This window comes from Lottia gigantea (assembly GCF_000327385.1).
Source record: "Lottia gigantea unplaced genomic scaffold LOTGIsca_44, whole genome shotgun sequence".
In the NCBI taxonomy this organism is placed as follows: Eukaryota; Metazoa; Mollusca; class Gastropoda; family Lottiidae; genus Lottia; species Lottia gigantea.
In genome coordinates, this window is record NW_008709540.1 from 1,868,372 (window position 1) to 1,893,797 (window position 25,426).

Consider the following 25,426-nt stretch of genomic DNA (forward strand, 5'->3'; position numbering starts at 1 on the left):
GCAGAGGCAACCCCCCTCACCCCACACCCTCACAGCCAGTTTTTCGGGCAAGTATCTCATAACTGGTTGGAAATTCTGGCAATCTCAGCTATTTCACGACGTATACTTAGTAGATGAAAAGTTAACAGATAAATCAGGTGCAGCTGATACAAGTAAAGGCCTTCATCCACTGCTGTGGCCTTTTCATTTTAACTCGCGTCAATTGCTTCGTCGTATTAAAAACAACAGAGCTGCCAACGACGAGTACCGGCCAATAACCGGAAATGAAATGAATGGAGTTTTACCTCCTACTTTTCTGCACTTTTCTGTGCTACGGCTACGGGCCTGGGACAGCGGCATTAGCATGTTCTTTTTCGATTTGAACCCTGGACTTTCAGGTTTGCGAGCAAGCGTCTAACTCACTGGGCCACCTCGGCTCCCCAGAGATGTTTTTTTTTGCGGTAGTGGGAGAAGGCTTTTAAGGCGTCAAATCTGCAGTCTAGACTGTAAGGGTGTTATATATACATGCAGACTTTACCGCACTATAATATTATCGTGACAGAATGTTAAAAGCTGGTGTTTGGTGACAGTACAAAAGGTTTTTTGTGAGATATTGATTTAGTTCAATAGAAAAGGCGTGGTGTCTGCTCAATGACCGAATTTTTCGTGAATTGAAACAGGAGATTTAAAGGGATTGTAATGAGGATATTTTCTTTTCTTTTTTTTAAGTTTTTTGGGGTTGTGGGAACACTAAGAACATGGATTTTTCAATTTTCAATCAGACGTCTGTGGGTTTTGCTATTCCACTAAAATTAAACCCATTATGGCGTCACTTTCGCAAAGGCCCTTAGCAAGAACTACAGACGTCTGACTGAAAATCGATTCTATTATTGTCAACGATAGGCCTACACACAAAAAGTTAAAAAAACGTTTTACAATCCCTTTAATAACAAGAATAGTTCGATTCATCAACCACTTAAAAAACGCATTCAAAGAATTGAAAAATTCGTGAAATGAATAGCAAAGATTACTCAAAAATAAACATGTGTGTTTGTGAAGTATTTAAAAAGGGTGTAGTTGTCAACTCTTTACAATAGTCAAGCCCACATTGTGGTTAATGGAGAAATTAAATGTGGTCTGATTGTCGGAAGTGAGGTGTTATGGGATAGGTTGAAATTGACGTGTTATGTTTACATTTTACATTCGATGTGCCATCGTTCGGCTGGCTCGACGTGACAGACGCTTTGCTATCAAAATGAGTGTTTTAAAATCGGATTATTTGGATGTTGGCAAGATTGAGAATGATAAAATGATATATTTTCCAGCGGCGGATAGGAATAAAGATCCTATATTGGAAGTTCTTCAAAAATATTTTCCGGTGCCAAAAGTGGGCGTTGACCAAAATGAAAGTAGCAAAGACGGTGCTTTGAAGGCTGTGGAAATTTCTTCAGGAACAGGACAGCATGTGAGTCATTTTGCCAAAAGTCTTCCACATATTATATGGCAACCTTCAGAAATTGATGCCCAAAGCATCGAAAGTATAAAAGCCTTCATTGAACATTTTAACCTTAAAAATGTCTGTCAACCAATTCGTGGAGACGTTCTTCAACCAGTGGAATCCTGGATTCCTCGTGCCTTCAAACCATGTGACTTTATTCTATGTGTTAATTTGATACATATATCACCATGGCAATGTACATTAGGACTAATGAAAATTGCAGGAAAACTGTTAAAACCTAATGGACACTTGTTTTTATATGGGCCATTTGCAATGCATGGAGTGATTGCACCAGAGAGCAACGTACAGTTTCATCAAACTTTACGATCACGTACGTCTGCTTGGGGTCTACGCGACATCGATGATGTGGAAAAAGTAGCCAATGAAAATGGAATGAAAATTTTAGAAATTATAGACATGCCTGCGAATAATAAAACAGTGGTGTTCCAAAAAGAGTGAGCCGTCATTTTTATGGCTTATTTTAAACAGACTTGAGTTATACATATCAGAGTGCTTTTATTTAGGATTTGTGTTTGCTTTTTAGTAAAAGGGTGTACTAATAATCAGGTTATAATATGAAATACTTATATCAAATCTTAAAGCAGGGGTTTTCAACTTTCAAAATTTTGAAATTTTTCAGGGGTAACGAGGAGCTTTATCATCAAGTTTAACATTTTGGGACAATCCTAATTAAAGTCTATTCAGTCAGGCTATATTCTCAGATATTGAAGAAGATTGCAAGGAAAAACTAAGATAAGATCACGAAATAGTAAGGATTTATAAGGGAAAGGGGGGTAATGTAACTGATCGAGGATCTTGAAAGGGGTAATGGAAAAAAGGTTGAAAACCCCTAGCCTAAAGGAAGAAATGTAAAAGTAATGTAATGTAACTTTCGAAATTCATATTGTTTTAGAAACAAAATTATTCACCAAATCAAGGATTATAACCTTTACTGACATTCGTGAGAGAAATGAATTAACTTCAAATTATTAATGAAAGCTATATGTATCATATGTATTGGGGCTGGGTGATATTGGTTCAAGTTGATATCATGATATTCAGCATTAATATATCAATATAATATTACGAAATTATGTAGTATAGTTTTTACGGGTTTTTGATACAAAATGTTGTTTTTCTGTCTAAAATTCTTAAATGTAAGAGAAAACAGTAAATATCTCTACCATATAACTACTATGTATCATGTAAGATATTTCAGTATTTTAATCAGACGATATAAATTCCTATACAGTACCAGTATTTATTGTGATACCAGTATATCGCCCAGCCCTAACAGAAATGATTTTATTTCGTCACAATTCTTGTTTATACGACATTGAATGTCTCTTTTATTCAAATGGTGCTCTTAAAATAAATAGTATGAAGTTGCGAAACTTTCATAAGAACGATGATGACAAAACCAGGAAATCATGAAAACCTTTGAACACCTTTTAAGTTTGTATAGAATACACAACCTGGGGCCTTATTCTAGAAAAATTAACAAAAAAACCATTAATATTTTAATGAATGTAGTAATAACTGGATAATAAACTGATTGTTGTGGGACTGGAGCACTAAAAAACGTTTCAAGTTAAAGGGATTGTAAAGAGGTTTTCAATTTTTTTTGTGTATAGAACTGATAGCATCAATTTGCATCACTATTTTCAACGTCTGTGGTTCCTACAATCACACTAAAAATAAGTGTTTGATGACAAACTTATCGCATAATTTGATAATCTCATAAGCTCTTTGGCATCATCAAAATCTTCATTTTCGTGGAATTGCAAGAACTACAGACAAAAATTGGAATGGTGCAAATCGATGCAATCAGTGTCCTCGATACACATTAAAAATCTAGAAAACCCCTAACAATCCCTTTAAGTTTACAAGAATAAAGCCCAAAGCTAGAAATTTTGAGTCAAGTGCATAAGCACTTCAAATTGCGAATACAATATTTGTGTTCATTGAAGGAAAGCTTGTTTACTAGGTTAATTTCTCAAGGCCGATGTCACTCAAAGATTACAGTAATGTATTTTTATTGTACCCAAATGGGTAGTTATTATAAAATTTTAATGAACTAATATTTTTACATTTGTTATTTCTGTTAATTCTTTGACTGAATTTGAGAAAAGTCCTAAAAAAACTGATTATTTAACGGAGTGAGTAAAGGACAGGAATAATAATTGAGGATTTGTGTCAAATTCATTCCCTAGATCTTGTCAGACATGATTGACCAATTGTTTACTGGGTGGCTGAAAACGTGAAAACAAGTTCCAATAAATTACTATTTCTATAACAATCGCTCTGAAACTGATAGATATGTGCCCAGACTTGCATTCTGAAGGCATGTTATTATAAAATCTTTGGGCGTGATGCATTTCACTTGTATTGTGATCCTGGAGATGTTATAACGCTTGTCTTAAGACATGTGCTATTCTGTTGCATTCTAACACTATTATATGGGGACAATAGCGCCCCCTGACACTTTCTTCGCACTAGTAGCACGCTAATGGCAAAAAGTTTATAAATCATATACATTGCTCATACATAAATTATAAAATTCTATCAAAATCATTAAATAAATAAAAGCACTATTATAGATATACTTCTCCATCCTTTAATTTCTGCAACGTTTCAATTCACATACAGGAATCTTTATCAAGCTCAAAACATTAATTACAGTGATACTACGTCTTAGAATGAACATAAAAATTAATTCTCAAGAATGGTCAATATGAGTATATATATTTATCAGTGAACTTACCTGGTGTCATAAAGTTACAACAGTATCCCTGTAAAATCTAGAAAATTGGAAAATTCATAAAACTAAGTAACTATTGAAAAGCGTTTAATCATAATATTAAGCGTTTTTCAATAGTTAATTGTATTTTTATTAAGTTTTTTGGACTTATCAGATTATAAAAGGATCCTGTTATGTTATTTATGACACCAGGTATATCTTCTGATGAAAATATGCTCTTATTGGCCAATAAATTTTTTAAAATTTTATGATTATTTTAAGACGTAGTATCCCTTTAAAGAAAGGAGTAGTATATCTATAATATTTTTCATATTAATTTAATGTTTTATCTACTTCTATATGTCATTTAGAGATTCTATCAAAGTAACTTCACAAGTGTTAATTTTCAATATTTTAAAGCTGTTGGCACTGTATATTAAATAAATTCATTATCATATTACACCTGAATTCTGTGTTTCTTTTAAAAAATTAAATAACAATTTCATGTTATTATTTTTGGTTGGTCTCACTCTAATTTAAAAAAAAAAATTTATACCAAGGTTGCGTACTGTTAACGTTCATCTCAACCAATCACAGTGCGTCACGCAGAATCTGTGTCTAAATATCGACTATGAATTGTGGGATAGCACATAGGAGATGAGATTATAAGAGTGTCCATACTCGCTTGTAAAAGTGATTCTGATTGGCGGGAGATTGGCACGTGATTGTCTGCTATAAATGGCTTGATACATCATGAGTACATGACCTTTGGTATAAACCTTTTTATATTACAATATAGGACGACAAAATAATAATAATGAAATGAAATTGTAATCTTATTTGAAGTGGATTGGATCATCAATGACAACAGCATCAGGGAAAATCTGATGGAACGTCTGAATTTAGTCAACCCCCAGGGCAACAAACCTTTTTTCATACTTAGCTGAAATTTTACTCAAATTTGAAACATCTATTACAAGTGTATAACTGATTGTATCAAAGAAAAAAATATATCACTTTATTCCAAAGTATTCTGGCTTTAGTCTTCAAATTCTACTTTATCTTGATGCTTTATGATTTGATTAAAACTGAGTTGAGAAAGAGAAATATTTTGTTGCCCTGGGGCCAGAGGAAAAATTGTAATTGATGTCAAATGCTTCAATTGCCAATCATGTTCTAGTTCCTACTAAGTTTGTATCTAGACATAAATACATTCACAAAAAATAGCTTATTTTATTTTAATCTGAGCAAAATCACAGACTGTTACTCAATAAAAAAGGACAGAATCAACAGCGTGCTTGTACAATGAGTAGACACTGATGCAATGAATAGACACTGATGCAATAAAAAATACAGTCAATCAATAGAAGCAACATTGTTGTACATTGTTACACACTGTTAGGTAATTAAAATATTGGCTAATTAATATACATAATTATTTGTACACTGAATATAATAAATTCTAATTTGGGACAACAGCTGATACAGTCTCTTGTTAACAAACAGCACAATAAAATTGTTTTTATATTATATCATGCCATTTGTCACTTCTTGTAATTGTCTTATTAAAGTGATACTACGTCTTAGAATGAAAATAAAATTTGAGTTCTCAAGAATTGTCAATATGAGTATATATTCATCAGTGAACTTACCTGATGTCATAAAGGTACTACAGAATCCATTTAAAATCTGGAAAATTGGAAAATTCATAAAATATTATTGAAAAACGCTTAATCTTGATATTAAGCGTTTTTCAATAGTTAATTGCTTATTTATGGATAATTACTAAGTTTTTTGGAATCTATGGATTATATAAGGATCCTGTTATGTTATTTATGACACCAGGTATATCTGCTGGCTCTTATTCGCCAAGTTTAAAATTCTTAAATTTTATATTAATTCTAAGACGTAGTATCACTTTAAGTAATAGCAAGGACATAGTTTCAGATGTCTAAGAATCCTGGCAACATATTCTCGAAACGATCTAGCTTTAGGATGTCCTAGAATCTATGATAGAAGATAAGAACCTATGTCGTCCTAGTGCTAAGATCGTTTCGAGAATACATGGCCTGTTGTGGAGTAATTAACATCAACAGATTAGGGAGTTTCTAGACATATTATCACCTTTCATTTCTATTTGGGACATTCAAATTCTCCGATGCCTGTGGTTCCTGCAATTCCAGAAAGTGTTTACAGGAAATGATGCAGCTCCCCCAAGAGAATTCGTAACCAACCTAACACCAGACCACAATAACATAAAAAGGCTAGAAAACCTCTTTACAATCCCTTTAAATCTTTGAGATTTTGACAAGGCAATCTTCATACGTGACATACATCAACCTATAACTGCTTTTCATATTGTAGTTTAAGGTGTTGTCCTAGTGGCCATGTATAACAGTAACTAATAACTAGATAAGGCAGACCGTTCCTACAAGGGAGCAAAGAATGGATTGCCCCCCTAACAACCGATAACTTCCATCCATTACTGCAACTTAACACCATACACCATTGTCCCTCCGAAAATATAATTGTCTCTAAAACCATCAAGTCTCGCTTCGGTCCTGAAACACGGGACACTGCTCCAGAATAATAATCTTCGGGATATCACAAATTATAGACATCAGCTGATAATATTAATGAGTAGCTGCGAAATCCCTAACCCTAACCCATCCTAAAATTCCTAACCCAACATTAGAACAAGTCCGGTTAGTTTTACTCTACTGGTAGGGAACTCTTTACGAACTTTGTGGGGTTTCTGATGTTAATCAGTTCAAAAGTGCCTAAAATTAGTCTTATTCTGGACTAAATAAGGGATACTGCTCCAGAATTAACATGTGGTGCTAAAGGTCTATATCTCATAATGTGTTGATCATTTTTCTCCAAGTCAACTATCTCCTCCCTGCGAATAGAAAAAAAAATATTGTCATGCTAATACAAAATTTAATTCATTGATTACAGACTTTCTGTCAAGGTCTCTGATTGGTTGCATTCTCAAGGGTACAATCCAATCAAATTATTTCATTAACAAACTTCTGTGATACAAAAAAGGTAAGGCAGTCAATTTTGTAAAAACTTTATATTGTGAGCATGGCCCTTCTGTTTTTAAGGCTTTCTTAAACTGGGTAAAAATTTCTTCTATGTCATTATCCTATAAATAAAATTGTCGACTTGTCAACTACAAACTTTATATCTTTTTATTTGATAGCTACCACCTGTGATGTAAATTGTAGACATGAACTAGGTCAGATCAGAATGGTTTATTTTCAGCCAGTTCTAGGTCAAGGTGGAATGTTCTATTATGTTACTATTGTTAAACCTCCAGGAATTTTGTGTATCAGCTGATTTGAGAATTGCCAACATTCGCAATTACCGGTGAAAAATTTAAAGAAATATGCACATGTTTTTTGGCATCTTCATAATATCAAGCTATAAAAACTGTGTCTAATACCTTGACTGTTACTATTGTTAAACCTCCAGGAATTTTGTGTATCAGCTGATTTGAGAGGTGCCAACATTCGCAATTACCGGTGAAAAATTTAAAGAAATATGCACATGTTTTTTGGCATCTTCATAATATCAAGCTATAATAACTGTGTCTAATACCTTGACTGCAATAGTCACCTTCCTTGTTTCACAGAAATTGGTACATGCAGTGATTTGATTGGATTGTACACTAGTGAAGACAACCAATCATAGCCCTCAATAAAACGCGCAATCATATTATTTACACCATTTCTGTTGAGAGCACTCATTGGATGTATTTGTAAGTGTACAATGCAATCAAATTGCTGCCTTTACAGCTTCAGTGATAAAAGAAACGTGACTATTGTAGTAAAGATATAATAGACACAGTTAGTAATAGCTAGAAGTTGAGTAGATGACTGATCACTTGCTCAGCAAATATGCAATTAAGTTAAAGAGACAGGTTCACCATCAGTATGACCAATTGTACCTTAGTCTCAGAAATACAATTTTTTAGCTTAGCTAATCAGTAATAAAAATACATACAAGAAAGACAATTCCATCAATCAAAAATCTCGTCCAAAGAATGGCAAGATTGTAAAGGTAGTACAGTAGTAGATCCTCTAAAGAGAAGTACCATCAGGTGGTTCGAAAAGAGTAAGACAGCACACTGTCGAAATTTGAACCCTCAAATCCATGTGTGTTCAGAATTATCTGTGTTAGAATGTTAAAATGACAACTGGTCTTTTCTTGAGACTCTGCCATATACAGAAGAAATGAAATGAAATGAATGGAGTATTATGTCCTACTTTTCTACACCATGTGGGCTAATGAAGACGAGCAATGCCATGCAGTGTGCAATGAGGGAAATTTTGCCAGGACAGCGGCATTAGCCTGCTCTTTTTCGATTTCCAACTGTCGAGGGATCTTTAATGTGCACAGCCTGTAGCACAAGGGGCCTCATATACAGAAGAGACATATAGAGAAATTTGTGTGAAATTCCCAGTTTGAGGTTTATTTAAAGGAATAATGTGATTATCATGCAGTTCTAGTCTTTCTGAAGACTAAAATTACATATATTCAAGACCAAGATCATTAACAGTCATTAAATTGACTAACAGAGGGGTCTCAGAATGCAGGAAAACATGGTTAAAAAGAATATGGCAGGGGAGAGGCTAAACCCACCACATGTCCCCACTCATCTTGTTACTACAACCTTTAACAGGAAAACTGACATGACTCAACTAGAAACAAAGTGACTAACACACATACAATGGCTAGAAAAACCCCAAAATTTAATAAATTTAACAAACTATGCTACACTTAATAACAAAAAGAAAGACATTCAAAATTTTTCAAGGATCTGCCAGGTCTACCAGGTACTTGGTCCAATAACTGTAGGCATTCAAATTATAAAATCTACAAATTTCAACAGTCTATTGTATTGCTAGATCTTTCTGAGATTTAATTGACCATAAAAATAATTTAAAATATTTTGACACAAAAAAATTCTATTTCATAAATTTTATAGGTTACCTTGATCTACCCATAGATAAACATTTGGTGACAAAATGCAACAAGCTAGTATTATATACAAAATATAAGTATGTATACAAGACCTAACTATATACTATATTTTATCTACAACTCTATTCCATGTTATAGTATGTTATACCAAATAAATATGACTAACTATGGGGATTATATCAAATACATAGATTCAGGGCAGGGTTCAGTTTAGATTGAACAATTTTACTAGCAGTTTATCACACAAAATTTCAGTTTTGGCTAATCAAGTATATTTCTAGATTGGGTTTAACAGTTTCACACAAAATATACAATTTAATTTAATTTAACATGCAATCTTAAAAAATTCAAATTTTAATTTTTGCTAATCATAGCAAATATTGGATCATAAAATGGGTCGTTTTGACATGCAAACTGCGATGCCATACTGTTTAACTTGTACCCTGTTTGTAGAGCAGTTGGAAGCATTGAAAACTGGGGTTGGCCGAGAAAATTGTTCAGCATTTTCATTGATGGCATACAATGCTCGCCCCTTGCAGAGAGTCGGGAGAGAGCTCCCTCACCAAGAATGCTCTGAATACATGGTTTGATTCCTTGCATCTATTTGCATTCTGGAAACTATTCCCGTTAACAGCACATAATGCTAACCTCTTGAGGAGGGTTCGGAGAGATTACATGAAAAATTACATGAAAAGTGCCTAATGATGTCAAGGTGTTATAACAGCTTGACCTTGTGAAGATATTATCTTGTTTACAATCAACAAATTTATCAAAAAAAAGGCAGCAAAAGAAAACAATGTTGTAGATTAGTTTAGCTTGGATGAAATTCAAGGACAAGTTAGGTAAAAAGATGTGTTGTGATGAATTGCTAAATACTGTACAAACTTTGTTAACTACCAGATAAATACTAAAATAGCCCTGTACAATCACACAGCAAGTCAGTATGAACTGGTCAGGTCATCATACACCAATGTCTAATGCAATAGGCAACATAGGCTTTATCTAAGCTTTGCTTTTCTTTATCGTGCTTGTCAACACCTAAGGGCTGTTGATTTGGCTATGTTTGCCAGTCAGGTCATCATACTCCAATGTCTAATGCAATAGGCAACAGAAGCTATGCTTTGCCTGTCTGTATCCTACTTTATCAACACCTAATGACTGATACAAATCACCAAATCAATAACGTCTTTTACAACTCCTTCAAGTATAGACTAGATAAGACTAGTAACAAACTTTAGATAATAACATGTCCATAATATCCCTAGTGAGTTTTGACCTATACCTATTATTATTATATATATTAATAGAATACTATATTGACAATAGGAATATTGTTTTTCTATAACATCTGTGACTTGAGAGGTAATGGTGGTCAATATCAATAAGTCTTTAAAATACAGTAAAACTACTTTGTGATCTATGTCTGGGCTTTTATAGGAACTAATTCTATTCTCATATCACACCAAGCAGTGGCGGAGCCAGGTTCATGTCCGAGGGGTGGGTGAAATATTTGAGATTGTCCGAAAAACTAGCTTTAGGGGCTGCGAAGCCCCCTCATTGGCTTCGCCACTGACACCAAGACCTATAACACCATGTTGTGTTTTATATAGAAATATTTCAAAATTGGGCTGACAACTTCAATCAACACAAGTTTTATAAGCTGGGGGCTCTACCCCATGAGAATTTGAACATTAGACCCATTTTTTAAAAAATGATTTTAAGGTGCCAAACACCTTTTCAAAATGTCAAGCAGTTTTGTATGAAGACACGAACTGCTGAACTGTAGAAGGTTTTACTGGGGCTTAATTCTCACTTGCTGGGCCCAGCCCCCCCCCCCCCCCCCCCTTGAATCCACCCTAACAGTGGGGCTGCAAGCATCATTAGAAACACCTTAAATACATACCCTGTTTCCAATGTTTCCTCTTCAATCAAAATACCTTGAGTTTCTTCATTCACCTGCAGAAATACATAACTATCTAGGTTGGACTTTATTACTGAAATATACAGAACATAGAAATACATAACTATCTAGGTTGGGCTTTATTACTGAAATATACAGAACATAGAAATACATAACTATCTAGGTTGGACTTTATTACTGAAATATACAGAACATAGAAATACATAACTATCTAGGTTGGGCTCTATTACTGAAATATACAGAACATAGAAATACATAACTATCTAGGTTGGGCTTTATTACTGAAATATACAGAACATAGAAATACATAACTATCTAGGTTGGGCTTTATTACTGAAAAATAGGGTCAAAATTGCAACTAGTCAGGATAATACTTAGAGTGACAGGTGTTCCAATTTATGGGGTTGATTTTAGTCCTGAATATATGTAAATAGTCTTCAGAAGTACTAGAAATGTACGAAAATCACATTATTTCTTTAAAAATACTTCAAACTAGGAATTTCACTCACTATTTCTATATATGTCTTTTCTATATATGAGTATCTTAAATTGACGAGTCGTCATGTTAACATTATAACGCAGATAATTCTGGACACACATGGATTTGAAGGCTCAAATTTCGCAGGTGCGCTATAGCCATTATTTCTGAGTGGTTTAGCTAAAATTCCAGTTCCTGAGACTAAAATTGGTCAATAAAAAAGGGCCTACCTGTCCCTTTAATCCAATTTTTATTTGATATAGAATGACATTCTCTTCATTTGATTGGTCAATCACTAAAATTTTTTTAAAAGGACCACAGTCTGAAAATTTTATTTTTGCCTAAACTTTGTAAGGATTACTTTAAATTGGTAATGAACTTTGTTCATAATATACAAGAAGTGCAGAAACAGAATTTTAATTTTAACTGACATATTCATTATTTGGTGCATTTGTCAATTTTGATTGACCTATTTTGAATTTTGACTTTATGGTCTGAATTCTCAGATTGTTAAAAATGTGGCAAAAATATACAACTTTATGTTAGTATTTGTAAATGTCCAAAACTGGTTCTAACTTTTTCAGCAGTAGCCAAATAATTACCAACAGTAGCTAAATTAAAACAAATCTACAAGCAATATTGATTAAAGAAACCTAATCAAGCTAGTTAAATATATAACGATGGCAATAATACCTTACTTTTTAAAGTGAGTGTCTTAGATCCGTTGAGACCAAAACATTTTTTGGAGTTATATAATTGGAGAGTGTTCCCCTTTAAATTTTATTTTGTTATACCAGTGGTTCCAAACCTATTTCAGCCTTCACACCACTGAAGCAATCACCTGGATCTTTCACACCCCCTAAAATTTGTTTCATCCACATTTTCAGCATGTGATGATGTGAGGTGCTCTCTCAATTCAAAATAAATTCTTCTAATACACCAGTTGGCCTGACGCCCTAGTCCCACACCTCACTTCTAATACATCAGTTGGCCACACCCCTTACACCCTTGTCCCACACCCCAGGTTGGAACCAGGGCACTATACCATCAGATTAGAAGGTGTCCTTAAATAGGGATTTTATTTAAGTTAAGTTTTCGAAAACAAGACCCAGGCCCTGTTCTCTCACATAACATGCATGAAACTTTATCTATGTGGTAGAGATAAAACTGTTTATAATAACCAGGTAACTAACAGTAAGATAATCCTTTAGCAATATCATGGGTAAGAGATCACATTAAAAAAGGGAACAAGATATCATCATATAATACGCCTGGTTTTTATGACACAGAACATCTCAACAATTTACATTGTCATTAACAGGTATACAGTGTCATACTTCCCCAGTTCACCTCATAATGACAATGTAAATGTTTCTCTGTTGTAAACACTGATTATGTTTTTATCCACAGTCCAAGTTTTCTTGCACTTGAAATTTTGTCAATATGGGGTTTATAAAACTCTTTTTGATTTACCATCGAGGAGGTATCCTTTATTAGCAACATGTTGAGAAGTTAGCATACATTAACGTGACGTCTTACGCACGTCAAGTAGCTGATACACAATGTGACGTCATTTTGACTCTTTAATGTTGGAATCTGTAATCTTTTGGAGGTACATGCCTGATACCAAACGATTCTGCTTCTTTGTATCTTACACAATATTTTAGTAGATTTTATGGAATAATAGAACATTGTAGCATTTTAAATTTTAAGGTATACACCTATAGAGATTTTTTGTACAGAACTAAAAACAGAAAACAAATCAGGTCAAATCAAGGACTGTTGTACTTTGATACCATGAAAAATACATATTTCATCTTTATCTGAAAAGTGCATATCAAATTGCAAATTCACAATCAGAGCACGTAAAGGTGAAGGTCAAATCCTGTATTGAAAATACCTCCCACCAACAAGATAGTGCTCGGTAAAAGTCACAGTAAAGGTTAAACACCGTCATCAAAACAAATCAATGAAAACAATAAGACATGTAAATTATTCCTGAAAATATTTCTAAAGTATGCTATTTATATCTTTGTATCTACTTTAATTTGAACTACAGGTCTAATACGTCAAGGAACACATTCCTCTAGATTGTTGTGTATAGTTCTCACACATTCAATCAAAAATATTTTCGACCTACAAAAAAAGTGGAATGTAAGATAGAACACTATGTGATTGATTAACACCCACAAATGTTGCTCTCTAAGCAAATTTACTCTTTCTCTATAGAGAAATGAAGAGATCTTAAATGCGTATAATCTGAATCACCTCAGATTGCATTAATTGGGAAACCTTGACCAAAAGAAGAAAAAAACAACAGTCTTTTAGCCAAATTAAATGAATATTTTCCAAGAATGGGAATCAGAAATTCTATTGCAACAAGCAAAGAGTTAAGCAGTCTTAATAAACATATTTCAAATTTTCGCAAGTTTTTCCTACCTTTGTTAGCCAATAAGAAACAGAGAAATTATTATTTTACCAAAGAATATGAAGAGGAATATGGAGCAAGTTCTCTAGGCATTTATTTTCAGGGATTATCTGTACCCATTTACAACTGGGTTAACTGGAATAATGGGAAGAATAATGGTTACAATACAAGTCTCTAGTTTTGAACACCTTATATCTAGGTATATAAATATACATGCATATATATACAGCGCTTTGGATTACCGTAATTTGGACACAAACATTGGCGAACAAAGTGGGGGCTGAAAAGTATCAGCTGGAGGTTCAGGGGCAGCATATATCTCCTACAAGGAGGCTACAGATGCATTTTCACTCATTCAGATATCTCTTTTATTTCATTTTAAACCCTATGCTGAAAATGGTTGCAAATCATTATAAAATAACAATCAAATTCAAATTAGATACAGGTTATACCATAATAATATTTTTAAGTCATTGACAACTCATGATGTAAAAGACTACTGTTTAGACATGTAAGAAATGCAATAGACCTGAAAGACCACTACGCCCCCTGTTATCGAAAGAGGTAAAGCTGGCTTTTAGTTGGACCCCGATAAATTGCCAAACACATAACGGTTTGGCAATTTGCCCAGCAGGAACACACGAAAGCTTACTTAAAGCCAGCTTTTTCCCTCCGTGGAAACACAGTAATAATGTCCTTACTAAGATGTAAACTATAGCCCTGATATATATCTTTTACATATTGACATGCAGTCAATATCATCAAAATATGTAGGTAGGCAAGAAACTAATAGAGTTTTTTTCTTGAAAATATCTTAAACAAACTATCCTGACCTTGACCTTAGATCAACAAATGACCTGACCAAAGAGCTCAAGGTTATATAAATATCATTTGAATTTTATAACATGTTTCAGTTTGTTTGTTTTTATCAAGTGTTGGACAATCCTATATAAGCTTCTGTAATCAAAAGTGTTACTTGTTAGACAACCTTTATCAGCAACTTGAAATACATCACTAAAAACTTAAAAATTAAAGATGGATTCCCTTATTATCATTTATGAAAAAGAAAATGCTAATATTTATATGAATAGAATGTAGAAGTGTTCTAATGACTTGGAAAAATACCAATTAATTAATTGATAATTAGCTAAATTAGAAGAGAATTACCAGCAGAATTCCAATGAGTAGACCGATCAAGAAAGGTCAAAAGGTATTTTGTTTAACCAGACTGTACTTACATGGACATTTATGATTGGTTAAAACTTTTAAATATATGCAATAAAAACATTATGATATGATTAAGAATACATGATTATTCATTAGAAACATGAATTTAATCAAATAGTTTGCTTAATTTGACACTAAAAAATAAGGGAACCCATCTTTAAAAAAAACTCATATTGGTAAACTGAAATTTGCAACTGTTTGAGACAAGTTGAAGAAACTATGCTTGTACATGTTAAAATGTACCAATTATAACAAATACTTAAGAAGTGAAAGAATATTGAATAAATTACCATAGTTGGAAGTTTTTTATTTATAAACAAGAGCACATCTCATATTGCCGTCAGGTTTCAGATATTAAAGGGATTCGGGAGAGGGGTAATATAGGCGAAAACCTGTTCCCCAATCCTTTTCTATATGAATAAAATATTAAAGGGATTGTTAATAATCATCAGGACGGCTATCTTTAGAAGAAGAGATTTTGTTATATGCTTACGTAAAGGGATTGTAAAGAGTTTTTCAATTTTTCTTTAATTATCGGGAAATTGATAGCACCCCAGCAAAAGTCTTATGGGATACAAGCAACTTTTGCAGGGGCGACATCATAAAACACTTAGTTTTAGTGAAATTGCAGGAAGCACAGAAGTCTTATTGAAAATTGGAATGGTTTAAATTGATGCTATCAATGTCCCTGATAAGCATAAAAAATTTAGAAAACCTCTTCACAAGTCAAACACTATCTCCAAAAACACCTTAATTTAGTGACCCACAGATGTTCATGTCAGTTGAAATCCATGCCATCAGTGACCCTAATTAACATAAAGATTAGAAAACCTCTTTACAATAACAGTCTCTATACAATAGATGTGAAAAAATCGAGGATTTGTCATGAATAAATAATATATTTTAATATTTATGTTTTAATGTTTGAGTACGGTATTAAGTGTGTTCTTAGAAATATCAATATTGACAAAACTACTGTATGTAGTCAAGCAGGAAACAGAAATTTAAAAAAAATAGATATTGTTTTTTTATTTGTAGCTGAATTGAGTAAAGTTCTGAGGCTTTTTTCACTAAAACTTTGTCTGATGATTTGTCAAAATCACAATGTCAAGCTATAAATTACTTCGTCTTATACTTTGACTGCAATAGCCACCATTCTTGTATCACAGGATGAAGTGATTTCATTGGATTGTATGCCACAGAATACAGCCAATCAGAACCCTCGACAGAAATACTGTAACCATATGGCTGATTAATGCTGGCGTACAATACAATCAAATGGCTTCATTTACAAACTTCCGTGGTACTAGAAAAGTGCCTTTTGCAGTCAAGGTATATAGGACATTGTGAACATGATTATTGGTCAAAATCTTCAAATCATGTTCAGTAGAATTGATACAGACAAAAACGCTATCAAGACAACTAAAACAAGAGACTGGCCTCAAACACCCACTTAACTGCACAGTTTTGTATCCGTGGTAACACAGGTTTTCATTGGTATTTTTCATTAGTTTTAGGTCAGATTAAAATTGATTGGTTTATGTAAGTTGCACAGATGACAGAATCATAAATTTAAACTATTTAAAAATAATCATAAAATAAAAACTTCTGAAAAAGTATTTTATTCATGTCAGCTGCAACAGATGCTTTAAATGACGAAACGACATTAAAAAAATACCATCATTTTATAATCAGTTATTTTGGTGATGAATGGGAGTATCTAAATAAGTATAAATATTATATAATATTTCTTCAAATAGGATTAAACCTGACACTTCCTTGGCTGAAGGCAAACAGCTCCATCATAGAAAACACAAGGACAGAGCATGCCAAATACATGACTACAGCATGACATGCACCAAACTTAACTTGAGAAGGTGAATTGAGTAAGTCAATACAATCTGTTTCAAGTAGATATGTGTGCAAATTTAAATTGCAAATTTTGAAATATCTTATGATAGCCCATGGGCATACAGTATGTAGAAAATGGCTCATGGTAATAGGAGGGGGAAGAGGGGGTGTGATTTGGACAAAAATGAGAGATGCCTTTCTTACTGAGAAAAAATTCATGGAGTTCCCATTGACCATTCACAGGCATGAGGTGGTTTGGGGGAGGGGGAGGGGGAGGGGGAGGGGGAGGGCTGGTGGCCTTTTCAATGATTTGATGGAACTTAAGATGCCGTCTGTTACTTTCATTTTAAAATTATAAAAAAAAAAACATATATCATTCAAAACTTTAGCTAAGATGAAACACAAATAAATCATAGACTCATCATAGTTTTTCTGTTTGTCAAAACTTTGATTTTAGCTTGTACTAACAGACTTGAATGATATTTAGAAGAGAGTAGGAGTACATATCACAAACACTAGACAATATTATATAATAAACACAATTCTTTAATAAAATATTAAACACATAACAGTTTCAACACAAATTACACGTGTCATCATCAGTTTAAATAATGAGAGAATAAAATATAACAGAATATATAACAAATAAAAATAATAGATTTTAACAGGGTTATAAACAACAGAGATTAACAGGGTTATAAATAACAGAGATTAACAGGGTTATAAATAACAGAGATTAACAGGGTTATAAATAATAGAGATTAACATGGTTCATTGATTAACAACTGTTATTCCATAATATTGTCTTGTATTTATGATATAAATATTGAACAAAATATTAATCATTTACGTCCACATGGATATAAGAAACACTTTATGATTTGTTGACTTTCCTGTCACGTTTGTATGATGATTTTCTTCATTCATAAGTGTCATGCAATAAAGATGATATTTCAGCCACGCCTTATGGCGGGTGGGGTGTGACATATATCAAATATAAAAGAATTGCACAAAATCAAGAGACTACTATATGGTATAAAGACATCAATCAGTCTACATTTGAGAAAAATAATACAATATTTATAATTTTCAATTTTTTAGAACCTATTCACCCAGCTTCTCTATTCAACTATAAAAATATTTTAGCTTATTATTCTCAATTTTGTATGTTAAATAGCTCGATACTAACTATGTTAAAACTTCTTTTACATTATATAAATCTATGAAAGGACACTTATACTAAATTCTGCACTAATAAAACTCTGTTTAGTGAAGAGATAGTAAATTTGTACATTAATATGATTTAAAGAAACTTTAACGTTATGGTAACAGGTGTTCTAAATTTTCTACCAGTACATCAGGTACCCTTATAGCATCAATTTCAACTATTCAAATTTTCAGTCAAATTTCCTGCCATTCCACAAAATTTGAGTGTTGGAAGACGTCACTATCACAAAAGCTGCTATTGATTTATAAGGACTTTTGCGATAGTGATGTCATAAAACTCATAGCTTAAATAGAATTACAAGAACCACAGATGTCTGATTGAAAATTGTTTAAATGGATGCTATCAATGTCCCTTATACACATAATTTTTTTTAAAAAACAACTCTTAAGTCTTTTAAAAGGACAGTTGCACAGTTTTTTTGACCAATCATACCTTAGTCTCAGTTTTTTAGCTAAGCTAATCAGTAATAGTGGTAATCGTGTTCACGGCTCACTGTCCAAATTTTAGCTTTCAAATCCACATGTGTCCAGAATTATCTGAGTTTGAAAGTGGAGACTGTCATAGATATAAAGATATCTATAGAAAGAAGAAGGGAAATTCCCAATTTGAGATATATTTGCAGGAATTAAGCACTTTTTGTACAGTTTACTAGTGAAACATTCTAAATTTCTACAGAAGTTTTAAGAAACGCTAATCAGGATTTAAATTGATTAGTCTAAACTAATATTTGGTGTGATAAATTGCTAGTCAAATTTTTCAATCTAAATTGAACTCGGCCTATGAATCATTTATCAAAGGTCCTATAAACTAATGTTGCAATATTTGCTGATATGACAAATCTAATGATTTTTTAAGTTTGTTTTTGCAGGTTGGGCTGAACTGCTATTGTTAAAATTTGTGACTGATGTAGACGTATTTAAACCCAGTATAAATGTATACACCCATCAATAAAATTTAAAATAATTGTTTATTAAGCCAATGTGACATGCTTTTATTTTGCCTCAAGTGAAATTAAACACCTTGAATACCTATATGTATATCTGAATAGTTACATTTTTTATTGGGTGACAAGTGCAGGGTTTCTGATTTCACAGCCTTTGCCAGTCATATGTAATAGAAGCTTTAATATGTCCGGCCATGATATCTGCTTTTTTAAGATAAGATTTTTTAATTTGTGATAATGCTGAAACATAATCCCTTGCAAGATGTGAGAGCTAATGATTGGGATAGCCAACGAAATTTTGTCCACTTCATCAGAAAACTAGTCTTAATTAAGTTTCCACCATCCTCAATGCAAAAATACAGGGCAATCTGAGTTTGTATTAAAATTTATCAGGTGTTGGGCGGGGAAGAATACTTTTACCGTTGCTAGAGACAATCAATCTTACTAAATTAAAACGTACCAAGAATAAAGTTCACACCTATCTCACTAAGTAACATGCACAAAGAATTAAATATAAAACACACCTATCAGATCATACATTAACAGAGCAAATATAAATTTCAATAAATAATACACGTTATTTAGTTCAATGTTTTTTTTTTTATAATTTTTAAGAGTAGTATGAAACTTTATTGTGTACCCAGATTCATCAATTTGTTTTTTAAAGGCATACTACCTCTTAGAATAACCAAAAAATTAAAATTTATATGTTTGGCCAAAATGAGTGCTTTTTCATCAGTGGAATTACCTTGTGTCAAAACTAGGACAGAATTCCTCTATAGACCAATAAATCAATAAAACTAAGTAATAATCCATTAAACTAAGAAATGTTGAAATGTTTTTCAATAAATATTTAGTTTATGGATATATCGTATTATATAGAGATTTTATTCTTTAGTCAGGGTACCTGGCAAATCTAACTGATGAATATATACACTTATTGACCAATTTTGAGGTTTTAAATTCTATGTACATTCTTGGAGGTAGATTATTTTAAAAATCATTATTGGTTTGATTGATTGTAAAGGGAGTAGTTTTAGTATTCAATATTTTTTTTCTAGTGTGAATTTTAATAAAAACATGTTTAAACTAATATACTTCTGTATTCAGTAATAGATTCCCAATATCAATACGTTCGTGAGGAAATGTGTTTTCTCCAGATCACCATTCATCTGCGTGTGATTTCGTTCAATTCTCATTTACTTAGAAATTTTCACATTTCCATGTGAGCATATCAAATATATAGACCAATTGATCCAATATCATGATGAGATGAGATTTACATTTCAGTTAATCATTAACAAATGAAATTGAAAATGAAAATGAAATGAATGGAGTTTTACCTCCTACTTTTCTGCACCATGTGGGCTAATGAAGATGGGCAACGTCATGCAAGGGGCAATGAGAGAAATTTTGCCAGGACAAACAGATAAAATTGAAGTGAAAGTTTGAAGAACCTACCTGTAAGTTTAGGATCTAGGGTCTGGGAGTTGGCTGGCATGTGTCTTAGTGCCAGGGTTGAAAAATGGCCTTCAATACTGTTCTGATATCTACAAAAATATAACCAAATTTTAATACAAAATCAATAAAAGTTTATCAATATCGATATCAAGTTTATATCAGTTGTGAGAGCTTTCAATGAAACCAACTTTTTAAACAAAATAATTAAATTTTAATCAAATTTCTGAAAAAAACGGAAATGAAAGCTTCAACTTCCTTGACAATTTCTAAATCAAAATGTAATCATCATTCTCTGTTTCATTGTAAAAGTAACATAAATTATTTCTGATATCTTCAAATAAATAATGATATAATTTTTAAAATAATCTTTAATTTGTAGGCCTTATTTCTGTGATGGCCCTTTGTTAGAAGTACATTAAAAGGGACATAACTCCAGTTTTAATAGCGAGACTACAGACCACAACAATTGTGGGGATATTTTTTACAATCCACACCAGATGTTTCTGACATCAAATCTCCAAATAAGGAGCTAAAAATGTAAATCTAACAGTAGTTTTCTTTTACTGGTCAAATAAGAAGTGATGATTGTATTTCATCAACCAATTATGAAGTTCGACAGTAGAGTGTATGTAATGCTAAATTTCATTATTAATCTTTGCTCTGTAAAATATTGTGACTCCTTGGTGAAATCTTAGATGAAATCCAGATAAAGTACTGTAACCTTATTGGATAATAAAACTTAACTCAAAATGGATTTTAGTGACTGGCCAATCAAATACTGGAACACTAACATCATTTCAAGAGAGTAAGCACCTCCTGTCCCACAAACAATGTAATTTTTTCAGAAAAAAAATAGAAATAAAAAATAAAACATACTCCTTAGCAAATTTAAATTCTTCAGGTGACAACAATGGAGAATCCTCATCCTTTCTATTACATTCTTGGTGTAAAATATGGGCTGTAAAATTCTCTATCTGAAAAAAAAAAAACAATTTATATTCTTAATTTGCTTGCTGAAAAATAATGGCTTATCGAATAGCAATACGGCACCATACTTCGTCCTTGTTTAAACCATGTCCCCTTATCAATAACTAAATGTGACCATGGTAAACTATATCCAAATAGCTTGGTATGAAGATGTGAATTTCAAACAACCATTTGCATATAGTTGAGTTGCCAGTATTCATAAAATATTCCAAGACTTCCTTAAGTGGGATTTAGTAATTGGATAATTCGACAGTTTCGACAAAGGTGTTTTATATCTTTATCAAGCAATGATACAAAATAACAGAGCAATGAGAATAAATTGATTCCTTGTAATTTAATCAACTCGAATACGTGTTTAAATATTTATTTAATATAACAACAACTTAAGGCACTAAATTGGCGCATAAATACATAAAATTTCAACATAACGCTAATGAACTGATACGAACAATAGAGAATGCATGTGACCTCTGTTATCCAATCAAATGATACCGTGTAAACGGAATCATGATTTAATCATTTCTATATATTCTCATTGTTCTGCTATTTTCTATCATTGCATAGGGTCATATTTACAAAACAAACCACAAAAATATTCTACAATACCTTTTTTAATCGAATCCTTAGATAACTACTTAAAACATATCTTATTCTATCAATCTGTAAAAAAAAATTAGAAAAAATTTCTGAAAAAATGGTAAATCCTGAAGACTAGCATGGACTTTGATTGATCCAGCGAAACAATTTACAAGGCCCAATCATTCTTTCATTCTAATCTTAATGCAGAAACCATGTGAAATATCAAGTTTTGAAATAGGATTCAGCATTTTCTGCCAAAGTACTTATGCTGAGGGGCTCCAATCAAAAACAAAATAATTTGTAATCAGTGATTAAATAGCATTTATAGGGGTTTTGACTTTAGACTATTTGCCAGACAGGGCAGCCACAATGGCTGAGAATCACAATTTATTGCAAGTCAAAAGCTAGAAATATAAAGATACATCCTCATATGAAAAGTTCATTAGCTACTACCAGTGTTTTGCGAATATGTTGTTTTGGATTTCAAGTTTCGTTTTGTGTTTAGGATTGGTGGCACTTGGTATATTTATTGTTTATTGTTCTCTTACCTCCATGCGATGTATACTGACTTTAAAATCCCCTTTCTTGGCCCGCTGTATATTTTCTTCCATTGCTGTTATCTGTTCTAACATACATTCTACTAGATCACTTTTACTTTCCAATATCTCAGGTGAAAATTTCTCATTTAACCATGCCTATAGAGATAATTGGTGGAAATGTCACAAAACTTACTATAAAATGTACATATTCATGTTTGATAGAATATACATAACAAAACATTGTCACGGTTTAAAAAGTGCAATTTTAGAATCTAAACCATTTAGGTATTTAACCAGGGCTATAAAAATATATGTGCAATGTGCAAAATGTGCTACGCCGGCAAGTCGGTAACATTAGCCTAGGCCTACGCTTAGTCTGCTTCCAAATGAGTCACTCCAACAGCATCAGGAACACAAGGAGATAGATATAAGCTTGTATGTTGAATAGTAAGTATAGATAGCTAACTACAGGAATGCAAATTTTTAATTGAATAAGCATTATTGCATAGAATGCATCTGTACAATTCTTTTACTTTTAATTCTAGTTTTTAACGAATGACATGTAGAATGTGGGCTACTTGACTAGTCTATTTGGCTAAAAGTAATAAGAACCTATAAATCTTTGAAAATGGTAAGATCAGGAAGGATAACCTGGATGTCAATCGAATTGTTGATTGTAAAAATCGACTGTCAATAAAATGATCATGTTATTTTAAAGGTAAACTAACAGCCCAAGGCCATGTGCTTTCTTATTGTCAATATTATGACATGTCACGTGATTCAATCAAGACACGCCCACAACAAATCCCTTTACCTCTTCCAGTTTTTCCAGGACTTCTCCTGCAGTCATAACTTCCTCGTCGCCATCTTCAGTCATTTCGTCCAGTTCTGATGACATCTTGGTTTGAGTTTTTACAATCACAAGATTGGATCAACGTCAAAATCAGTTATTTAATGAATGGATTTAATCAAGTCATAAAAACACGTGTGTTTTCCCGCGCTATACAGAGTGACAAGTGTCTTTATCTGTGATTGGTTGTTAATTAATTCAAATCATAAAGTTTTTATAAGCAGAGCTCAGTGCCCGTAAAGTTGGTTTATATTCGAGTGAATTTCTGAAAAATTTTTATTACCGAAAGTTTAGAGTCGAATTTTATATCGAGGTTTATTTTTGTATTCAGCACAAAATTTAAAATCTAACAATCTCTCGTGATATCTCGTTCAGATTCGAGATTATGTGTGACAAAGATGGCTGCTAGTCGAAGGGCTGCATTAACAAATGATTCAAATTTATCGGCCCAAAATGAATCAGGAAGGGAATTATTTGAAGCCTGTAGAAATGGGGACCTCGGCAAAGTTAAAAAGTATGTTACAACTCAAAATGTGAACGCCAAAGACACTGCTGGTCGGAAATCTACGCCATTACATTTCGCTGCTGGTGAGATATTTTTCATCTTTTTCAATTTTTTTTGTGATTTTTTCGCTGTTTTGTGTCTGTAAATTGTTTAGATCTGCCACTGCAAATTTAATATAGTCATTGGTGAGATTGTTTCCTTTTACTTTTTTTTTTTTATATTTTAAATGTTTGTTAGTTTGAGTCCAGCAGAAAAGAAATGCCAGACATATGATTTGTATTTTGTTTTGATCTATCTGATTCAGATTTATGTCTTCAGTCTTGTATTTTATTATCATCTCTGATGGATTACTTCACAAGATGTTCAGGATGTGGGGTATATTATCATAACCAGACCTTTACACTTGATCAAGAGATCAGCTTGCTCTTCTAATTTGATCTTGTTCAGTACGGTACGGTATCACTGTTGATTGCTTGGTTACTTTTGGTCCTAAAGTTGTACCGTATCATCTAGTAAACCAACGTATAAATTTTTTTGACGTTTTTGGCAGTAACTATTGTCTGTTAGAGATTACTGTACTGGTGACATGAATTTGTGAGGTTCTGAGGAACTGATCTAAGTGGAGTATTTGTATGAACAACCTTACAGAACTAGCTTAGACGCGTAATTCTTGAAAGTCATAGACTTTGTATAAGAAATATAACCTGGATTGAGTGTGTTCTTCTTTGGTGTGTTTTGGATTGAAATATTTCAAATCATCAGAATAGCTCTGAATAGATATATCTATAAACCAAGTTATGAAAGACGTCTATCCTCGTTCTTCATAACAAAAAATTTTAAATAAAACAAATCTCGAAGTGTTTTAGGTTACATCTAGAAATTGGTTGGCACTGTTTCTACTTTGCGCAAATTCAACTACATCGTACAGGTATATGTTTTATATACTGTTTTCATGTCAATTTGGCTATGAAATTGGTTTACAGTTCTGGTAAAGAGAATGGGATTATTTGATTTCAGAGATTGTTTCTTTTTGATTTAGTAGCTCAGTTTTGATTTAGTCAGTTTTAAATTCATTTTTTAAATGTGATAATCCACCTTCAGAAATATGGAACAGCAGGCATGGTGTTACAAAAGACCATTAATGACATGTGAAAATCAGATTAAAACTGAGAATTACTGAGGGAATTACCAGTACAATTTACTCAATAAGCCTCATATAAATG

The 25,426-nt window shown here is 32.6% G+C and overlaps 2 protein-coding genes across 2 annotated transcripts; one reads left to right on the top strand and one right to left on the bottom strand.

Moving 5' to 3' along the window:
* Nucleotides 1–1,288: 1,288 nt before the first annotated feature.
* On the top strand, nucleotides 1,289–1,936 carry LOTGIDRAFT_123440 (hypothetical protein; the record flags this gene model as incomplete). The annotated part of the gene is made up of 2 exons (XM_009060816.1): nucleotides 1,289–1,372; nucleotides 1,412–1,936. The coding sequence occupies 2 exons, from the start codon at nucleotides 1,289–1,291 to the stop codon at nucleotides 1,934–1,936; spliced, it is 609 nt and encodes a 202-aa protein (XP_009059064.1).
* A 5,083-nt stretch (nucleotides 1,937–7,019) lies between these two features.
* On the bottom strand, nucleotides 7,020–23,746 carry LOTGIDRAFT_164323 (hypothetical protein; the record flags this gene model as incomplete). Its single annotated transcript, XM_009060817.1, has 7 exons — nucleotides 7,020–7,116; nucleotides 11,110–11,200; nucleotides 20,744–20,832; nucleotides 21,620–21,717; nucleotides 22,337–22,390; nucleotides 22,858–23,004; nucleotides 23,663–23,746. 7 exons carry the CDS (start codon nucleotides 23,744–23,746, stop codon nucleotides 7,020–7,022), a joined length of 660 nt encoding a protein of 219 aa, XP_009059065.1.
* Between the last annotated feature and the right edge of the window lie 1,680 nt (nucleotides 23,747–25,426).